Below are 15831 nucleotides of genomic sequence, written 5' to 3'. Positions count from 1 at the left end.
TATTTTTTTTATTCTGGCAGTGCAGGCATGTGATGTGCCGATATACGAATGCCATCTCTACAGGCGTCATGAGCAGCAAAACGTTGGTGAGTGTCTGAGAAGACTCCATTGACGTGGCAGTTGAGCTAGCAAATTCGGATGTGGTATTAATACATGTATCCGATTCATCAGCATTGGTGTTCTTCTAGTCGCACGTGTGATACTTGATTCTCGCGGCTTGGACATGTCGTTGACACGAGTTGACTAACTTCTCAATTTTTCTTTCTTACTTCTCGTTGGGAGAATCGATATTAGTCGATACGTGTACCATGGTGTCCGAGTCAAGCGAATATCTATTGTAACTGATATTATTTTAGAATCAATTAAGCTATTTTCTTTTAACATCTAGGCATTATATATCTTGGGGATGTGCTTCCAATAATAAATCTTGGCGAGCGGCTCTGCTCGCATGACCAATCAAACTACGTTGTCATGTATGACACGTGAAAACAAAATACGACGTATCAATGGTTCATACTCCTTGCGTTCAAATGGTATTGTACATGTGTATATATGGCCATTGGTCAGATCAGCGGCCGCTTACGGTGAAATGATTCGCCACACCCAGTCAGAAACCCCAGAATTCCTGGATGTCTGTGGAGGGTCATATATCACATAATCCATAGTATAATAGAAAAGCCGTTTGATGTATAAGATGCGATTTAACTAACAAGGGCAATTTTACCACCTCATCATTTGTTATACCACAGAACAATCGTGTATTCATCATGTCACCCCATCCCTCTCACGACCTCACCATCTTCACCAACTCCTTCATCTCAACAGCTCCGTACGTCCCCTCCAGCAATTCCATCACTCCCAAAGCCGTAATTTCAGGATCCCAACTATCCTTCACAACAACAGCTTCCTTATTCGCACCTCCCACCTCCACAAACAACTTGACAATTTCCGCCCATCGAGCAGTGCCCTCTGGATCAACATCGTAATACTCAATCCAGTTTCTCCTGCGCGCATCCCGCAAATGTCGCAGCAGCGTGATCCACGGCGTGCGAGGCTTGTGCGTCTCAAAATCAGTGTAGTCGTGATTTGCGCCAGGGTTAATGCGGCATTGGTTGCGGATGAGAAACTCAACCAGACGAATATCAGACATCGGGAAGATGGTCTTTTTGCGAGAGCAGAGGAATTCCGTAGCATAGGCCAGTAGAGGAGTCGACTCAGATGTTTGAAGCTCCTTTTTCTCGGCTGAGATTTCATCTTCTCTGGCATTGCGAGCTGCCACCTCCTCTGTCACGTATCTTGTGAGGCCAAATCTGGTAGTCAGGCAAAGGAACGGCTGCCACAATGGCGCAGCAGACTTGAACACTCGGTATGGACCCAGGCCATATCTTGCCCAGTGGTCATAGGGATCTTCCGACTTAGCTAGCCAATACCACGAAAGGGTCTTGTCAACCTCATTCACCATAATCCGCTCAAGATGATCCGGGTCATTCTGCACATATCTTGCATGCGTCAAAGCAAGGGCAATGCCCGGCCACCATTCGTCCAACTGGCGATGATGTTCAATCTCTTCTAGAGAATTCTTCATCTGCAGAACATAGGACCGCAGCAGTCGCAAATGGGGGTCAAAGTCTGCAGGCGTCTTACTTACAAGACGATCCATCACGCCGGGCTCCTCCATGAACCAGTCGCGGACCGTACGATGGATGTAAGTCACCCGTCGCTCAGCTGCGTCAAAAGCCTCATTCATGTGATGCTCCTTGCCAGAGAACCGGAGGCGAGCATTCCCAGAATCACGGCGCGCATGAACGTCGAGAAGGCCAGAAAATCGCTTCATAACGAGACCAATTGTCTCTAGACAGCGCTCATATGCCATGGTTGCAGATGCCTCCTTCGGCTCTTCCTTGACCGCAGCCTCATCATCATCGCTGCCCCTGAGAGCAAATGCGAGCTCCCACACAGTAAGCGCATTTGCAGCATCATTCGAGATAAAATCCGCTACGAGCTCTCGCGCATTCATGAGTCCGAAAATGACAGCCGCTTCGGCTAGCTTGGCTTCATCCTGATTCTCAAAGAAGAACAGATTGAACAACTCATTGAGCTCAATTGGTAACATACCAAGAGTCTTGGATAAACCATCGAGCCCAACCTCTTGCTGAAAGGTGCGAATCATTTCATTGAGAGCGAGTCTCACCCAGAGAAACACTCCATCCGACTTTTGAATCGCTTGCTGAATCAACTCTTCTCCGGCTGTAGCATCATTCTTCAACAGTCGTCTAATATGAGTGTTTTCGCGCAGTCTGTCTTTGGTATACCGATACATGTCCTCATAAGTAAGATCTTGCAGCCGCAGATTAGGCACCGCATACTCAAACGCATTCTGAAAGACAGCCCATGGTCGGGACGACAGGCATATCTTGATCGATTGCCCCTTGTCACCCAAGCACAAATTCTTAAAAAAGTCAATAATTGACAAATGATCTCCTTCAAACTCATCCAGTCCATCAATGAACAAACAAATGTTCATAGTGGGCACTGCGGCATCTATCGCCGCTTGAAACGCTTCCAATAGATCCGGAATAGAAAAATCCAACTCCAGAGCAACTCGCTCTTTTGTCGTCAAACCCTTGAGCTTCTTCCACAAATGTGGAAACGCAGCCGAAGTAAGTTCCGGATATGCTGTGAGAAACTGATGAAGCAAAGAGCGAAGCAAACCAGCCTGTGAACGCTGCTCACGAGATCCACTGGTCCAAAAGAAGAAGCCTGCCGTAAAGACTGGCTTGCCTTTCGCCCAAATCTTCAGCCGCTCCATAGTAGATTCATGGTCAAAGAGAAATCTGATAAACGTAGACTTTCCAGATCCAGGTTTTCCAGTGATCCAATAGATGGGGCCAAGTTCTTCGCCTCGGAGCCACGTCGAAAACTGGTGTTCTGCTCCTTGCTCCTTTGCTTCATCTTCAGAGTCTTTGGATGATGAACGCTGAAACACCCATTCAAACGTTTTGCTATGAGCCCTTGTCACCTCTTGCTCTCTGTAATGCATGCTTTTGTAAGAGAGAACGTCGAGGATATAGTCGTGCACTATAGAATCGGGTGTTGCTCGTTGTCTAACAGGAACCTCGATGTATACATTATCGCCCGGCACGATATTGATGCGTCTCATCTTTGGCTTTTCCTTCTCCTGTTCTTGTGACTCGTCTTGTCCCAAAGCATCTCTATTATCACCCCACATATCCTTCTTTTCATCCGCAGTAACAAACTCAAGCAGTGGCAGCCGGCGAACTCTGGTATCGTGTTAGCGCAAGTATATTCGATCAACGGTCATGAGGACAATAACACAGCCATCGACGACTTACTCATAAGTGGGATCAATATCATCATGGAACTGCTGGCTCAGGTGTTGAAGTCGCGTCCCCAGTGCGGCAACATCGCGAGCGGGCCATAGGTCACGGAAGCTGGAATCGGGTTGAGTGTTTAGGTCTGGGCTGATGACTCTATCAAGATGCAACACAAGGTCTTGTCCAACTTTGTAGCAGGCTCCCGGTACAGTAGTCAGAGGATGAGGCATATCAGGAGTGGCAACGACAGGCTGGGCAGATGTAAGCGCCTGAACAGCATCTCTCAGGCGAGCATGGTGAGCTCTCAGGAGCTCATCTGGCAAGGAGGGGCTGCCTTCAGCAACGATAGCGTCACCATCGTGATAAAGAGCGAGCACATCGCGATAGAGCGCAACGGCACCCTGCAATAACTCGCGCACGGCAGCCACAGAGTCGGCATCATGCACACGGGAGGTAGAGGACACTGCTGCCATTTTATAGCATGTAATGGTCGCAGCGTCTATGGAATTATTCTATCTAGCGAGGGGCTCAACTATATAAGTCGATGTTTACGGTGGCAACACAACAGAATCTCTGAACACGATGCTTGTTATTTTACGAGAGAGAAAGGGGAGCAGAGTTGCAGAGGATCGCGGAGTTGAGGGGCAGTGCTCCAGGGGCATCCCCGCTTCCTGCATAGCATCAGCCGACTTAAGTGCATTAGCCTCGGAGATGAGGCTGCTTTGATGCATATTATTTGATAACGGCGCATTATTGGTCGGGCGAGGAGCAGCACCTCCGAGGCAGGCACAGGCACGTGTAACAGTTGAGTTGTAGATGGCCTCATGTTTGTATATACGGAACATGGTAATTTAACATGGAGCGTTGATAACAGTCAGGGATCACAATTATTCAATTTTCCATGAAACATGTAAAGCATAACACTAAATCATTCCCATTACATCTCATACTATCAAGCCACGCATTGAGAGAGTGAGAGCTTGGGCATCAACATCAACACCATGCCTCCTCACATATCCCTCTCATCTAGCATCTTCACAGCTCTCACTCTCACTCTCGCCTCTCTCCCCCAATCCAGCGCCATCCTCTCCTCTCCTCCCCTCATAATCAACACCTGGTCCGGCCCCTTTACCTCCGCTACCGACACCGCCTTCCTCTCTCTCACCAACTCCTCCAATGCTCTCGACGCCGTCCAGGCCGGCTGTCAAGCATGTCAAAACAACCAATGCGATCACACGGTCGGCTTCGGTGGCTCTCCCGATGAATCATGCGAGACTACACTTGATGCCCTCATCATCGATGGCGAGACACTGAACGCTGGGGCAGTAGCCAACCTGCGCCGTGTGAAGGATGCTATCGGGGTGGCCAGACATGTACTTGATTACACGCAGCATACACTACTAGCTGGCGAACAAGCAACTCAGTTTGCTCTCGAAAATGGCTTTGAAGAAGAGAGTCTATCAACAGAAGATTCACTCAAGACCTGCTACGGTTGGCGCAAGAATCACTGTCAACCAAATTACAGACTCAACGTCCATCCAGACCCCTTCTCCTCCTGTGGGCCATACACACCACTCCTCTCCAGCATCTCATCAACAACAGCACCCTCATCAAACTCACAAACCCACTCCTACTCCAACTCTCAATCTCAACCCCAACAATCCTCCCACGACACCCTCTCCCTCATTGCCCTCCTCCCCTCCTCCTCCATGGCCGCCTGCACAACCACAAACGGCGCCTCCCACAAGATCCCCGGCCGCGTCGGCGACGGCCCCATCCCGGGCAGCGGCTCCTACGTCGACTCCACTGTCGGCGGCTGCGGCGCCACCGGCGACGGCGACGTCATGATGCGCTTCCTCCCCTGCTACCAGGCCGTCGAGAGTTTGCGCCGCGGGCTTACCCCTCAGCAGGCCGCCGACGATGCCGTGCGGAGGATCCTGGCGAGGTATCCGGATGCGAAGACGGGGATTGTGGTGGTGGATAATAGGGGGGAGCATGCGGCTGCGGCGAGTGGGTGGGAGTTTTCGTATTCTTATAGGGATGGGGGGATGGAGAGGACGGAGGTTGTCAAGGTGAGGCCGTTGAATGAAGTGGTAGAGTTGGAAAGAATAGAAGAGCTATGATGTGATGTGGTGTTGACTACGAGTTAAAAGATGATTAGATGGTTTCATTCACACTCATAAAATTAGAGAGAATTGCAAGATATTAAAGTAAAAAGAGTAGTCATTTGCATGACGATTGTTTGCTATGCCAGCCTCAAGTAGCCATATATACCTATACGTAAAAAAAACAAGAAAAACAGCATATGTATGTATACTAGATGCTCCCTTCAGCCGCATATCCAAACTGACCAATAATCTCGAGCGGCCAATTTTTTCTATAATTGATTGGAGATAAAATAAAAACCCAGCACTAAAACTCCCAAACGACCAAAAAAGCAAGAAAATGAAAAGTGAAAATGGCTCATATCAAAAGCCTCCCCTCATACAAACATGTTTTCCTCCATCGGAGAATTATGACCTGTTGTTGAATGTTTCTTCTTTAATCCGTATATGCGTGTTTCCCCCCCAAAAAAATAATGCATTGCTCGCTTGCTCATTGAACTCATTCTCAGCTCAACCAAATCGTTATCCAACACAAAAAGCCAAAATAAAAATAACGAAAAAAAAAACAAATAATCTGTGGTCGGTTCCAGGAGCAATTTAAGTGGCAATGCTCTGTCTGTGCTCCTTGCTCTTGAACAATGCCTTGAGCATGTTGTTATTCTTCTTCATATTCGCCTTCACAGTCATCTCCTCATTCTTAACGCTGCCCTTGACGCTGCCACCTTTAACGCTACCGCCCTTGACACTGCCCTCATCACTCTTCTTCTTGCTAGAGAGTGACCTCTTGAACAGACTCAAAGAGCCGCCGCTGTTGGAATCGTCGCTCTTTCTTCGGCCGCTGGTGCTACCGCTGGTGCTCTTCTTATCAGAAGACTCCTTCGGCTTGTGCGACTTGTGCGCTGAAGAAGAATGTGAAGACGACTGCGTCTTGGACCGTTGTTGCGTCTTGGAGCTCTTTCGAGACTTGGAGCCAAAGTAATCCTCTGGAACGCCAGAGGCCCGTCGCTCCCTCACCACACGATCCGCCTCGGGAGTCATCAGCTCCATGTCTGCGGCCTCGAATTCTGTAGTGATACCGCGTCTCCACGTATCAATGGAGCTGATATCCACCTCCACCGTCTCCAGAACAATGGCCTCGTCAACGCCATTGTCAATCTGCGGCAGCGGCTTCGGAGCAGCCTCATAAGCCATGGGCGTCTTGGCGCCGACTGAGTTTTGCGTAAGTCTCTGCACAATCTTCCAGCCACCAAACATGACTACTGTAACGCCGACAGCGATACCAGTACCAATTAGGAACTGGGGAGACGCAAGCAAAGCGAAAATGGCGGGTGAGGTACCCTTGAGGATAGCCGCAAACCCAGGCGACAGCTTCGTGATGATGCCCGAAAGCTCCGCCAAAGTAAGCGCAACAGCAGCCGCCGCATCAGGCCGCTCCTGGAGATGTGTGATAATGGCCGTCGCAGAATGCTGCGCGCAACTCGCCTCATCCAGCAGATTCTCAATCTTATGAATCAGCTGCTCGGCCTGCTCCCGCTCATCCTCGATATGCTGGTCTTCATCATACAGAGTCGGCTCCTTCGAGTACGAGTACGCAGTGTGCTTATCCAAGTCGACTCTGTCAGCCAGATCCGGGGGAATGTTGCCGTAGGCCAAGTCCAAGTCGCTGCCCATGCTGAATCTCTTCTGAGCCTCAATCTCCGTGTCGGACCGCGTGCGGCCCACCATTCGAGGCTGCACCTTTTGCAGCGCCATGGGCGGATCGACCCGCGAGAAGCTGCCCTTGACAACCATGGAGTTGCTGTTGCCCCCATACGCTGACGGTAATTTTGACGGCGCAACGCTCGACACCTCTGACAGTTTCTCTAGGTTGCCCTCAGTCAGGGCGAGCTGGTTGGGAATGGGAGGAAGAGCCTTTTTGGCAAGGGAAGAGCTCTTGTATGTCCGGGCAGAGCTGGCCACGCTGAGTTCATCATATTGCCGGCGGGGGATGCTGCGGCTGGTGTCGAAGGTCTGGGCGCGCTTGACGGGGACAGGAGGCGTCTTCTCAGCGGCTCGCTCCTGGGCGCGGCCCTCGCTGAGCTCCGTCTTCTTCTCTCTGTAAGATGTCTGGGCAGTCTTCCATATGGAGAGGAGCTGCTTGCCCTGGAGATGGGAAGAGATCATATTAGTATGCAGTACAACCTCGCAGTGCTACGGGAGCAATGAGCTGGATAGGGACGCAACATACAGTGCTGATGAGCTTGCCGGAGTTGTTGACAATGGTAATGGTCGCATCCAGCGGCAGGCTGGCCGGCGAACTCATCCTTGCTTCGGTTTATCGTGAGTTTGCTGCACACTAGAGCTGAATCGTGCACTTGATAGTACAATCAAATAGTTCGAATAGTCGTTTCTCAAAAGATTCCAATGTCTGAGAGAAGAAAAAAAGAACAGCCAGAGAAGCAGCAGCAGCAGCAGGGCCCAGACTATTATTCGTTTCTTCCAAAAATCCCCCCCACTAACACTATCAGTCTGTGCCGCTTGATGGGCAAAGTCTCAATGTCGGTGAAGATCTCCCGGCTGCGAATCCCTGAACGGCCGCCCCGCCAGTCTTAGTCCAACGCGCGTAGCTCAGGAGAACGGCCGTGGAAGGAAAAAAAAAATTCTGTGAGCTGAGGATGGAGGGGGGAAGCTTCTGGGGTATGTGATGCAATCGATAATGCGTTTCCTTCGCTTTTTCTTCTCTTTAATCTCGCTTTGCTTGACGTCAATGCCGATGGCTGGTCGTCTTTATGCCGTTATTGTGTTGGGAGTTGCAGTTATTAGTTGATGTAGGCACTACCTAGTAAGAGAACTAGCATTCATCTATTATTGGGGTGGCTGGTGTTTAAAAGGAAAATCGATTTCAAAAAAAGAAAATGGAAAAAGGGACAGCCAACTGTCTAGTCGCGGGTTTACATGGAATTGTCAAGCGCCAAAAATAAGAATGATGCCCAAGATCCAGTCCATCCTGGCTGGCGCCGTCCACAGCGCACCTATCGCGAGTAAACAACAAACGAACTTTAGGAGGGTCCTCCGATTACGCCTCTGCTGCCGTCCCCACGCAGCCCTCGTGCAGTGAATGATGACACTGAGATGCAGTCCCAGCAGAAGCTTCTGCAGATGGAGCTCCATACAAAGGGAAAAAGGGAACGTGAGACGGGGAACTAGCAGCGCTGCCCCAGTAGCGAGGCGCTGGTTCCTTTCGCGCCGCTGGCTCTGTCGTCTCTGCCCATGCTGGTGTGACTTTGGCTTGAGTCACACACACCCCACGGATTGGCTTCATCGGCGACAAGGGGCGCCAAGGGGAACAACACATGGAAGGGAAGAAAAGAAGACAAGGGGAAAAAGAGTGTAGCCGCCTAACAACTCCCTCGCTTCGCACTAACAAGCCCAATCAGACGTTCCCTCAGAGCTCGTCCGGGGCACCACTGTTCTCTGCAATGCAGAGGCAAGAAGGGACCTCCATTTCAGGAAGATGGAATCCATCAATCAATCAATCTCTTCTGCCAGTTCTCTCTCTCTTCTGTCTCTTCTCTTCTCTTCACTCCCTGTAGCAGCAGCCCAGCAACTGCACACTCCATCAGCCGCCCGGAGGCTCCGCCCAAAGACCCCCGATTTGCTCCCGCAGTCAGGCGCCTTTGCATGACGGGCACTCAAAAAAAAGACACCCCTAGTCTTGTATGCATCAATTGATGGCCTCGTTTATTCGATCCCATGCCCTGCTCCTTTGTACTCTTGTACAACTACTAGCACTACTAGCAGCGGACGCTGCAGCAAGTGTCTTGCCAGCAGCACAGCACACACGCCTTGGCTCCCATAAAGGCCGGACCCAGGCGTCGGTTCGCTTCTTCCCCAATCCCAAGCATGCCTGCTAGTGTTGAAAAAAGCCCACTCCCCAAGGCCTTCGCTGGCGTGACAAGTGGTAGATGTGCTGTCCTATCAATTATTATGGGGCACTGCCAGCGTGTAAAAGTGCCCCGTAGCGGCATCATATGCAATGCATGCAAATGCAAATGCAAATGCATCATGGGCAAGCCTAGTAGCAAGTGGCTAGTTCTGACTGCTGCTAGTTAGTAGCATGCTCCATACATACTGTATGCGTTTCGTTTCGATTCCTAAAAAAAGAGAAGCGTCATAGGCTAGAAGCAAGTGGCAGTGGAAGCGGGTAGTGCTTCATATAACGCCCGCCCACACATTTGATGCTGCAGCCATCATTTAAATGCAAACTTCGGTCTGGTGCAGCATCTGGAGAGGATTGAAGAAATCGACGAGCAGCGAATTAGACGAAGCCCTTTTGGTCGCTTGGGACTGTGCAGCGTAGCAGTTCTATCGCAAAGGCGGAGTGCATGGCGAGCAGAACCAACTTGAGTCGAGATGGACGACAGGGCTGGTGTTTCAAAGTCCAAAAAGGGTAGTCCGGCGGAAAAAGGTGCCTACGGATCATCACTGGATTACAGCTTAGTCACATCGAAACGGCAAACCTCAGGATGCCATGTATCATCGCATTCATCCACAGTAGAGCATGGGAAAATAAGGCTTGATACGCCATATGCAGCAGTAGCATTGTCTTTCTACAAGGCCAATATAAACACATACATGCAAAGTCTCCATTAAACCCGGGGAACCTCCTATCTCCGGGCTGGCCGCAGCGTGCCACACATGCTCTTTGAGCCTTGATTTCAAACTTTCCCTTCTCATGTACGAAGAACCAGTTAGCCACCCTCCAATCGCTCAGAGAAAAAATCAGATATATAGTCGAGAGAGGAAAAACAAGGTCCGAAACCAGTAGAGCAAAGAAAATAATAAATTAAAAGCCTAAAACGCCTTGCCTCACACCACCCCTAAATTCCGTAATACCGACAAAAGGCTTTGACAGCGCGTATTTACTACAATAACAGAACGCCGAGGGCAGAGTCGTATCGCCCTTCAGATGCTGCAAGTTTCCATAACCATACTGAATGCGTATTATATATATGTATGCGTGTATATATATATATATGCATTTTCTGTTTCATTCGTGTTCGTATTTCGCAATGCTTTTCTCTTACTTTTGAGGAAAAAGAAAAAAAATGGAATATCATCCGTAGACGCCTAAGCTTCTTCTTCAATCATAGCACGAACTTCCGGTTCGTTTAGGAGAATACGTCGTCCGAGTTCCTGCTGAGGATGTCCATCTCGAACAGCGCCAAAGTCAAGGATCTAATAAGGAATGATGTCAGTAAATTTGTCACAATTCTCAACAAATTAAAAACAATTAGAATACGCAAGAAAGGGGGGTTCAAATCTCACCTCTACATATGTCAAGTTGTCTCTCTGGACGGCCGCAACACATCGCCTTCCATCAAACTTGACCTGCCAAACCCCACTAAGGTCTGTCAGGAGATCTTGCACGCACTCTCCAGTCCGGACATCCCACATCTTGACAGTCTTCTCACTGCCGCTAATGACTTTTCGGCCATCGTGCTGGAAGCAAGTAATAGCACCCGTATGCGCCATCAGGGTGTTTCGGCATTTGCCGGTTTGGGGATCCCAGATACGGAGCGTTGAGTCCGCAGCTGCCGAGACCAGGCGGTCGTCACGTAGATCCAGCAGACCAACCAACAAGCTATGGCCTTCCAGCGTGTAGAGACAAGATCCCGTGGCAAGATCCCAGATCTTGACAAGAGAGTCCATAGAACCCGAGATACACCGGTTGCGCTCGTGGTCGAGCACCACCGAATAGACCTTTTGAGAATGTCCGTGGAGCACATGCAAGGCATCTCCGGTGCTAATTCGCCAAACTCGGACCGTGCTGTCATAAGATCCGCTGACCAAGATATCGCCGTGAGCCGAAATGGCGCGAACCGAGTGAGTGTGCCCGGTCAGGACGCGGATGAAGTAAGGACAATCGGATTCCTGGGCCGGTGGGCCGGTCTGGATATATCGCCGTGATCCAACCTCGGGTAGACGCCAGACACGTAGTTGGCTATCTCTGGAACCTGTGATGATCAGCGGCTTCTCCGGCTGCATGATTGGAGAGCCGTCCTTGGCCATGCCAGTCGCTGTCGGCATCAGTATTTGCAGGCAGCGAACCGTGCTAGTGTGTCCGTAAAATACCTGCTGACACAGGCCGCGCTCAATGTCCCAAACTCGCACCGATCTATCTGTTGAACCTGAAACCAAAATGTTGCCCTCGTACTGGAGAGCCCAAACGCCACCTTCGTGGCCCTCGAGCTTCCTGCGGAGTTTGCCAGTCTTGGTATCGTAGATGTGAATGAGGGTGTCGTCGCTGCCCGTGATAATCTTGTCATCGTCGAATTGGAGGCAGGTAATAACGTGTCGGGGGTGGGCCGCAAACGCTACGTGGCTCGGCTTCGTCTCGCCGTTGGTCCAGCTGTGGCGGATCATATAGTGGCGACGATAGAGGGATTTGAAGAGATGGAGCTGTCGCAGACTCGGCAGGCCCAGCTGAGGATCGGGGACGGCCTGCATAGCAGCGTGGGCGGCTGAAAGGGGGCCGGCAGACTTGTGCTGCTTGGCCTCGCCTTGAGCCTTTTCGTCCCGGTTGGCAGCCATCTCCTGGTTGCTGGCTCGCCTCTTGGAACGCTCTGAGCTGTAGGCATTGAGACCACGCTTACGCTTCGAAGTCCTCAGTTTCACCTCTTGCTTCACCTCTTGCTTCAGAGCATGGGTAAGCTCCTTTTCAGATGACGTTAACCGGATTTGCATGCTCAAATCCTGCTCGTAGCCGTCGATGCCAACCGGATCCTGCCATCCCCACCCCTGAATAATGGCCTTGCTGAGTTCCCCAGGAGGGAGCGTGAAGCCATCTCTATCGAACAGTTCTTTCCAGCCGGTCTCGTTTCGATCTACGATATTACGCCAGTGTTTTGATACTCGGGCGGCGCGGGTGAGGTCGCGGAGGTCGAGGTAGGATAGAATGTGGTAGCTCAGCTCGAGGGGCAGTTGATGTAAAAAGTCACACTTGAGTGCGGGATTCACAGCATCAGCCACGATGCGGAGCGTGGGTCGAGGACACCGGCGGAGGAATTGGTACATCATGAATGTCTTCATCTCCGTCTTCATGGAGTCAAACGCCTCCAACATCATCTGCGGGTCCAACATGACAGGCTGGTGCTGGTCGTATCGCACCATGGCTCGCTTGCCGTGAGATGGGCGCTCAAAGGGCACCATGTCGGTATATCCCCCATCTTCCGTTACTTGAGACTCTCCCATCCAGGTGGCCGACTGTTCCGTCTTGAAAGATTGGGCGGTCTCGTCAGGGTCGGCAGAGTGCAGCTGGGCGGCGGCCAAGGTTGGGGATAATCTCGGACTAGGAAGACTGGCATCCTGGGCAGCAACGACGTCGATTGCGGGCCGGTGCTGCGGTCGAAGTGATGGCTCGAGGGATTCGTCGGTGTCATCTGCAAAGGATTCCGGGTCTGCATCGGTAATCGGGGGCGTGGCGACGGTGCTGCTGAAAGTATGGGCATCGCTTCCGGCGGGGCTGGACGCCTCGTAGGGGGGGGACTTGGAGCGGCCACGGATGACGTCTTGAGAGGTGGGTGAATATTCGGATTGTATGGACCGTCGCTGCAATGACCGACTCGGTATTGACCCGGCCGTCTCAGTAATGTCAGGCGTGGCAAGTATGCCAATGGAAGTATTTCTTGTGACTCTGTCGCTGGCATCGTGGCGTAAATTGCTACTACCGCTGCCGCTTCCAGCGCCACTTCCGCTACTTCCTTGTATGACAGACCGGCGCAGCCTGTTGGACACGGCATGCAAGGCTGAGGAACGAGCCAGACGCTGTGAGGATCTTGTCGCAGTGGCTGTCGGGGACTCTGCAGCGGCTAACCGATTACTTCGGCGAGTGTAGTGCTCGGATGGTGAGGCTGATGAGATGCGGCTCAAAGCGTCTGGTGTCTGTATTTCGCCAGATATTGATTCTTGTTTGATCAGAGGCGGGGCAATCCCGCTGTTCTGGCTTCTCTGTGTCTATTATCGCAAAGGGGTAGGTTGGTCAGTAGGGGCAAATATATCGAAACTCATTGGGTTCGCCTCCCACTCACCAGTTGGCTGTCGTTGTGCTCATCAACATCGTCCATCATTTCTGCATCGAAATCCTCTTCTTCAGCGCCATAACTGTAGGAAAAGTCTGCCAGTTCGGGAGGCGTCGGCTTCGTGGCCAGGGGATATTCCTTGGTGTCGAGAGTCTCCAGGGGGGCGGGGTCGCGGATGAAGACTGGGGGGAACTTCCTGGTCAGGCGAGTTGTGGTGGTGACGGTCTTAGTCTCGACACACTCGCTGACGTGGAGTTGGAATCGGCGGTTTCCGTTGGGCGGCGTGCTCTCTGCGATGTTGACGGAGACAGTCTGCGTGTGGCCGCTTCTGGGCCGCCGCGGCTCGGGGCCCTGCTGGGAGGATGGCGAGGGCGTCATGGCGTCTTGAATGGAAACGCCCTGGCGGCTGAATTCCAGGAAGACGTCCAAGACGGCCGCGATCTGCTGCTCTGCAAGACGCCGCTTGGGTCTCTTTTCGTTTTATTTCTCTCTCTTTCGGTTGCGAGAGTAGAAGACTCGGATATCGAGGAAACCAAAGGAGAACGTTCAAAGTGATGTCGGAAGAGTTTGTGTCGACCGGAGGGTTTTTGCGGTTAGTGCGCGTGAGCCAAGCGTGGCTTTGCTGCTTGGGACCACGCGTGAGAGACGAGGATGACAAAACAAGACACGCAGATGGATGTTCGAAGGCCTTCAGACGATGCTGGACAAGGAAAAGAACGCGGAAACACAAATAGAGAGTCGAGAAGATGATACGTAGCACTCGCTTTTTTTTTTTTCTTGTTGTTGTCTGCGGAACGAAGGGCGGGATAGCGGCGTGGCCGGTGGCCGTGAGAATCCGGGCTGCGTCCCCTTTTGTGGCGGGCGATATTAGATAAGGCAGCGCCTGCTGCAAGTGCTAAATTGCTAGCGCCAAGCCTTGTAACAGGTTGGCTGTGGCTCTGTGGAGGGCGTTGCGTTGGGCACAGATACAGAGGGGTTTAGCGGCAGTAAAGGGGGCAGTTTTTTTTTTTTCGGCGGTAATTGAGAATTAATCGCCACTAGCAAGTACCGCATACTTGTGTTCCAGCGGCTGCCTTGGCTGCCAGCGGGCACGAACAAAGAACTGGAGCCTGCTGCCTTTCAGCTGACATTGTATTCGGTACCGGCCACCGCTAAGACACTAGGGCGTCGGTAATGGGTACGTACCCCGGACCGCCCAGATGGATGACATCGAAGCGTTTTGCTAGCCTCGGCCACGACGGGTACTCCCAAGGCGAAAAAGGGCACGTCAAACAGCGGAAATTTCAGCTGGGAAGGGCAACTGGAATCTCGCCGACAGAGGCGACTTTTCAGCTCTTTGTCTGTGCTCCCCGGATGTCGATCTCGTTCGGGGTCGGGTGTATCTTTTAGTGGCCGCGGTTGCGTTGCTGTGATTGGGTTTACAAGCTAATAAGTCGCTCTACAGACAAGGCTACCCTTTACTTTATTTGCATCTCTTCCATCTCTACCATCTATGCTCTAACCATCGTATTGAATCGTATTGATTCTTATGATATGACTCTTCAACAAGGCAGAAATGGTTCGAGAATTGCATCAACTCAGCCCTTTATGCCCAATTCTCCCGTCTCCGCAACGCCGAGAGCCATTTTCTCGGCTGCCGGTATGCCATTTCTGGATTCAGCCCAGCCAAGGCACCGCAACAAAAGTACATTGCAATATCCGCGTCCATCACATATCACCAACAACGCTAGACTAGCAGAGCGGCAAGCCGGCCGGGAACGCTCCATCGGCTGGGATATTTCCCCAGTATTCCCCCAGCGGCCCAAAGACGTGCAAAAGTCGTCATTTTCGAGTAATTGTCATTGATGCTACATGCATTGCCTTTCCCTCGCCGTGCATAATCATGTGCTTTTCCCCTCTTTCAATATTTTGTTACTACTGCACGACATCTGCATGGACGGCGGTATCTGCGTGTCTAAAGTGGGCGGATGCGCACGTTATAAGATGCATACAGGACAAAAGGCCAATGAAACCGCCATGCACCCAAATGCTTAATAAATGCATGGCCTAACTCCTTGGTCAGTAGATATCAACAAGCCCTATCACGCATAGACGAGCAGACCATTTCTGAAGCATTTGTGAGCAATCTCAAACGACGCCGCATCTGACCTGTTACCTTGTACAACAGTGCAGGGTATGGATATTTCATCCATCGAAAAGAGACACAGCCCGGCACATCTGCAGCTAAGCAGAAAGAGGAGGCACCCACGGAGCAGAGACAGGGCCGTATCTGCACCAATGAGTTGCCTCTATTTGCACTTTGATCCTGACTTGCAGCCCGGCTCATCGCAC

At 51.4% G+C, this 15831-nt stretch overlaps 4 protein-coding genes across 4 annotated transcripts; 1 reads left to right on the top strand and 3 right to left on the bottom strand.

Moving 5' to 3' along the window:
* Window positions 1–721: 721 nt before the first annotated feature.
* GGI43DRAFT_224903 (uncharacterized protein) lies at window positions 722–3970 on the bottom strand. Its single transcript, XM_083200416.1, has 2 exons — window positions 3354–3970; window positions 722–3281 (listed from the first exon to the last, which is right to left on the bottom strand). The coding sequence occupies exons 1-2, from the start codon at window positions 3806–3808 to the stop codon at window positions 785–787; spliced, it is 2952 nt and encodes a 983-aa protein (XP_083056152.1). The 5' UTR covers window positions 3809–3970; the 3' UTR covers window positions 722–784.
* Window positions 3971–4120: 150 nt separating this feature from the next.
* Window positions 4121–5536, top strand: GGI43DRAFT_416414 (nucleophile aminohydrolase). The gene has a single exon (XM_083207288.1). It carries the CDS (start codon window positions 4337–4339, stop codon window positions 5456–5458), a length of 1122 nt encoding a protein of 373 aa, XP_083056151.1. The 5' UTR covers window positions 4121–4336; the 3' UTR covers window positions 5459–5536.
* Window positions 5537–5855: 319 nt separating this feature from the next.
* On the bottom strand, window positions 5856–8118 carry GGI43DRAFT_224856 (uncharacterized protein). Its single transcript, XM_083200415.1, has 2 exons — window positions 7668–8118; window positions 5856–7582 (listed from the first exon to the last, which is right to left on the bottom strand). Exons 1-2 carry the CDS (start codon window positions 7740–7742, stop codon window positions 6038–6040), a joined length of 1620 nt encoding a protein of 539 aa, XP_083056150.1. The 5' UTR covers window positions 7743–8118; the 3' UTR covers window positions 5856–6037.
* Window positions 8119–9981: 1863 nt separating this feature from the next.
* On the bottom strand, window positions 9982–14369 carry GGI43DRAFT_416411 (WD40-repeat-containing domain protein). The gene is made up of 3 exons (XM_083207287.1): window positions 13510–14369; window positions 10748–13435; window positions 9982–10657 (listed from the first exon to the last, which is right to left on the bottom strand). Exons 1-3 carry the CDS (start codon window positions 13876–13878, stop codon window positions 10550–10552), a joined length of 3165 nt encoding a protein of 1054 aa, XP_083056149.1. The 5' UTR covers window positions 13879–14369; the 3' UTR covers window positions 9982–10549.
* Between the last annotated feature and the right edge of the window lie 1462 nt (window positions 14370–15831).

Source organism: Trichoderma evansii, assembly GCF_050947405.1.
Source record: "Trichoderma evansii strain SZMC 28006 chromosome Unknown GGI43scaffold_28, whole genome shotgun sequence".
NCBI lineage: Eukaryota > Fungi > Ascomycota > Sordariomycetes > Hypocreales > Hypocreaceae > Trichoderma > Trichoderma evansii.
The sequence above is the reverse complement of the archived record's forward strand: the minus strand, read 5'-3'. Positions and strand labels throughout refer to the sequence as shown.

Bases quoted from the DNA above. Each gene is read 5' to 3' on its own strand.
- GGI43DRAFT_416411 (XM_083207287.1), bottom strand. From the start codon at position 13,878: ATGACGCCCTCGCCATCCTCCCAGCAGGGCCCCGAGCCGCGGCGGCCC. The intron at 13,436-13,509 runs GTGAGTGGGAGG...TTGCGATAATAG, and splicing joins AGCACAACGACAGCCAACTG to ACACAGAGAAGCCAGAACAG. The intron at 10,658-10,747 runs GTGAGATTTGAA...ATTCCTTATTAG, and splicing joins ACAACTTGACATATGTAGAG to ATCCTTGACTTTGGCGCTGT.
- GGI43DRAFT_224903 (XM_083200416.1), bottom strand. From the start codon at position 3,808: ATGGCAGCAGTGTCCTCTACCTCCCGTGTGCATGATGCCGACTCTGTG. The intron at 3,282-3,353 runs GTAAGTCGTCGA...ACACGATACCAG, and splicing joins GATATTGATCCCACTTATGA to AGTTCGCCGGCTGCCACTGC.
- GGI43DRAFT_224856 (XM_083200415.1), bottom strand. From the start codon at position 7,742: ATGAGTTCGCCGGCCAGCCTGCCGCTGGATGCGACCATTACCATTGTC. The intron at 7,583-7,667 runs GTATGTTGCGTC...TCCCATCTCCAG, and splicing joins CCGGCAAGCTCATCAGCACT to GGCAAGCAGCTCCTCTCCAT.
- GGI43DRAFT_416414 (XM_083207288.1), top strand. From the start codon at position 4,337: ATGCCTCCTCACATATCCCTCTCATCTAGCATCTTCACAGCTCTCACT.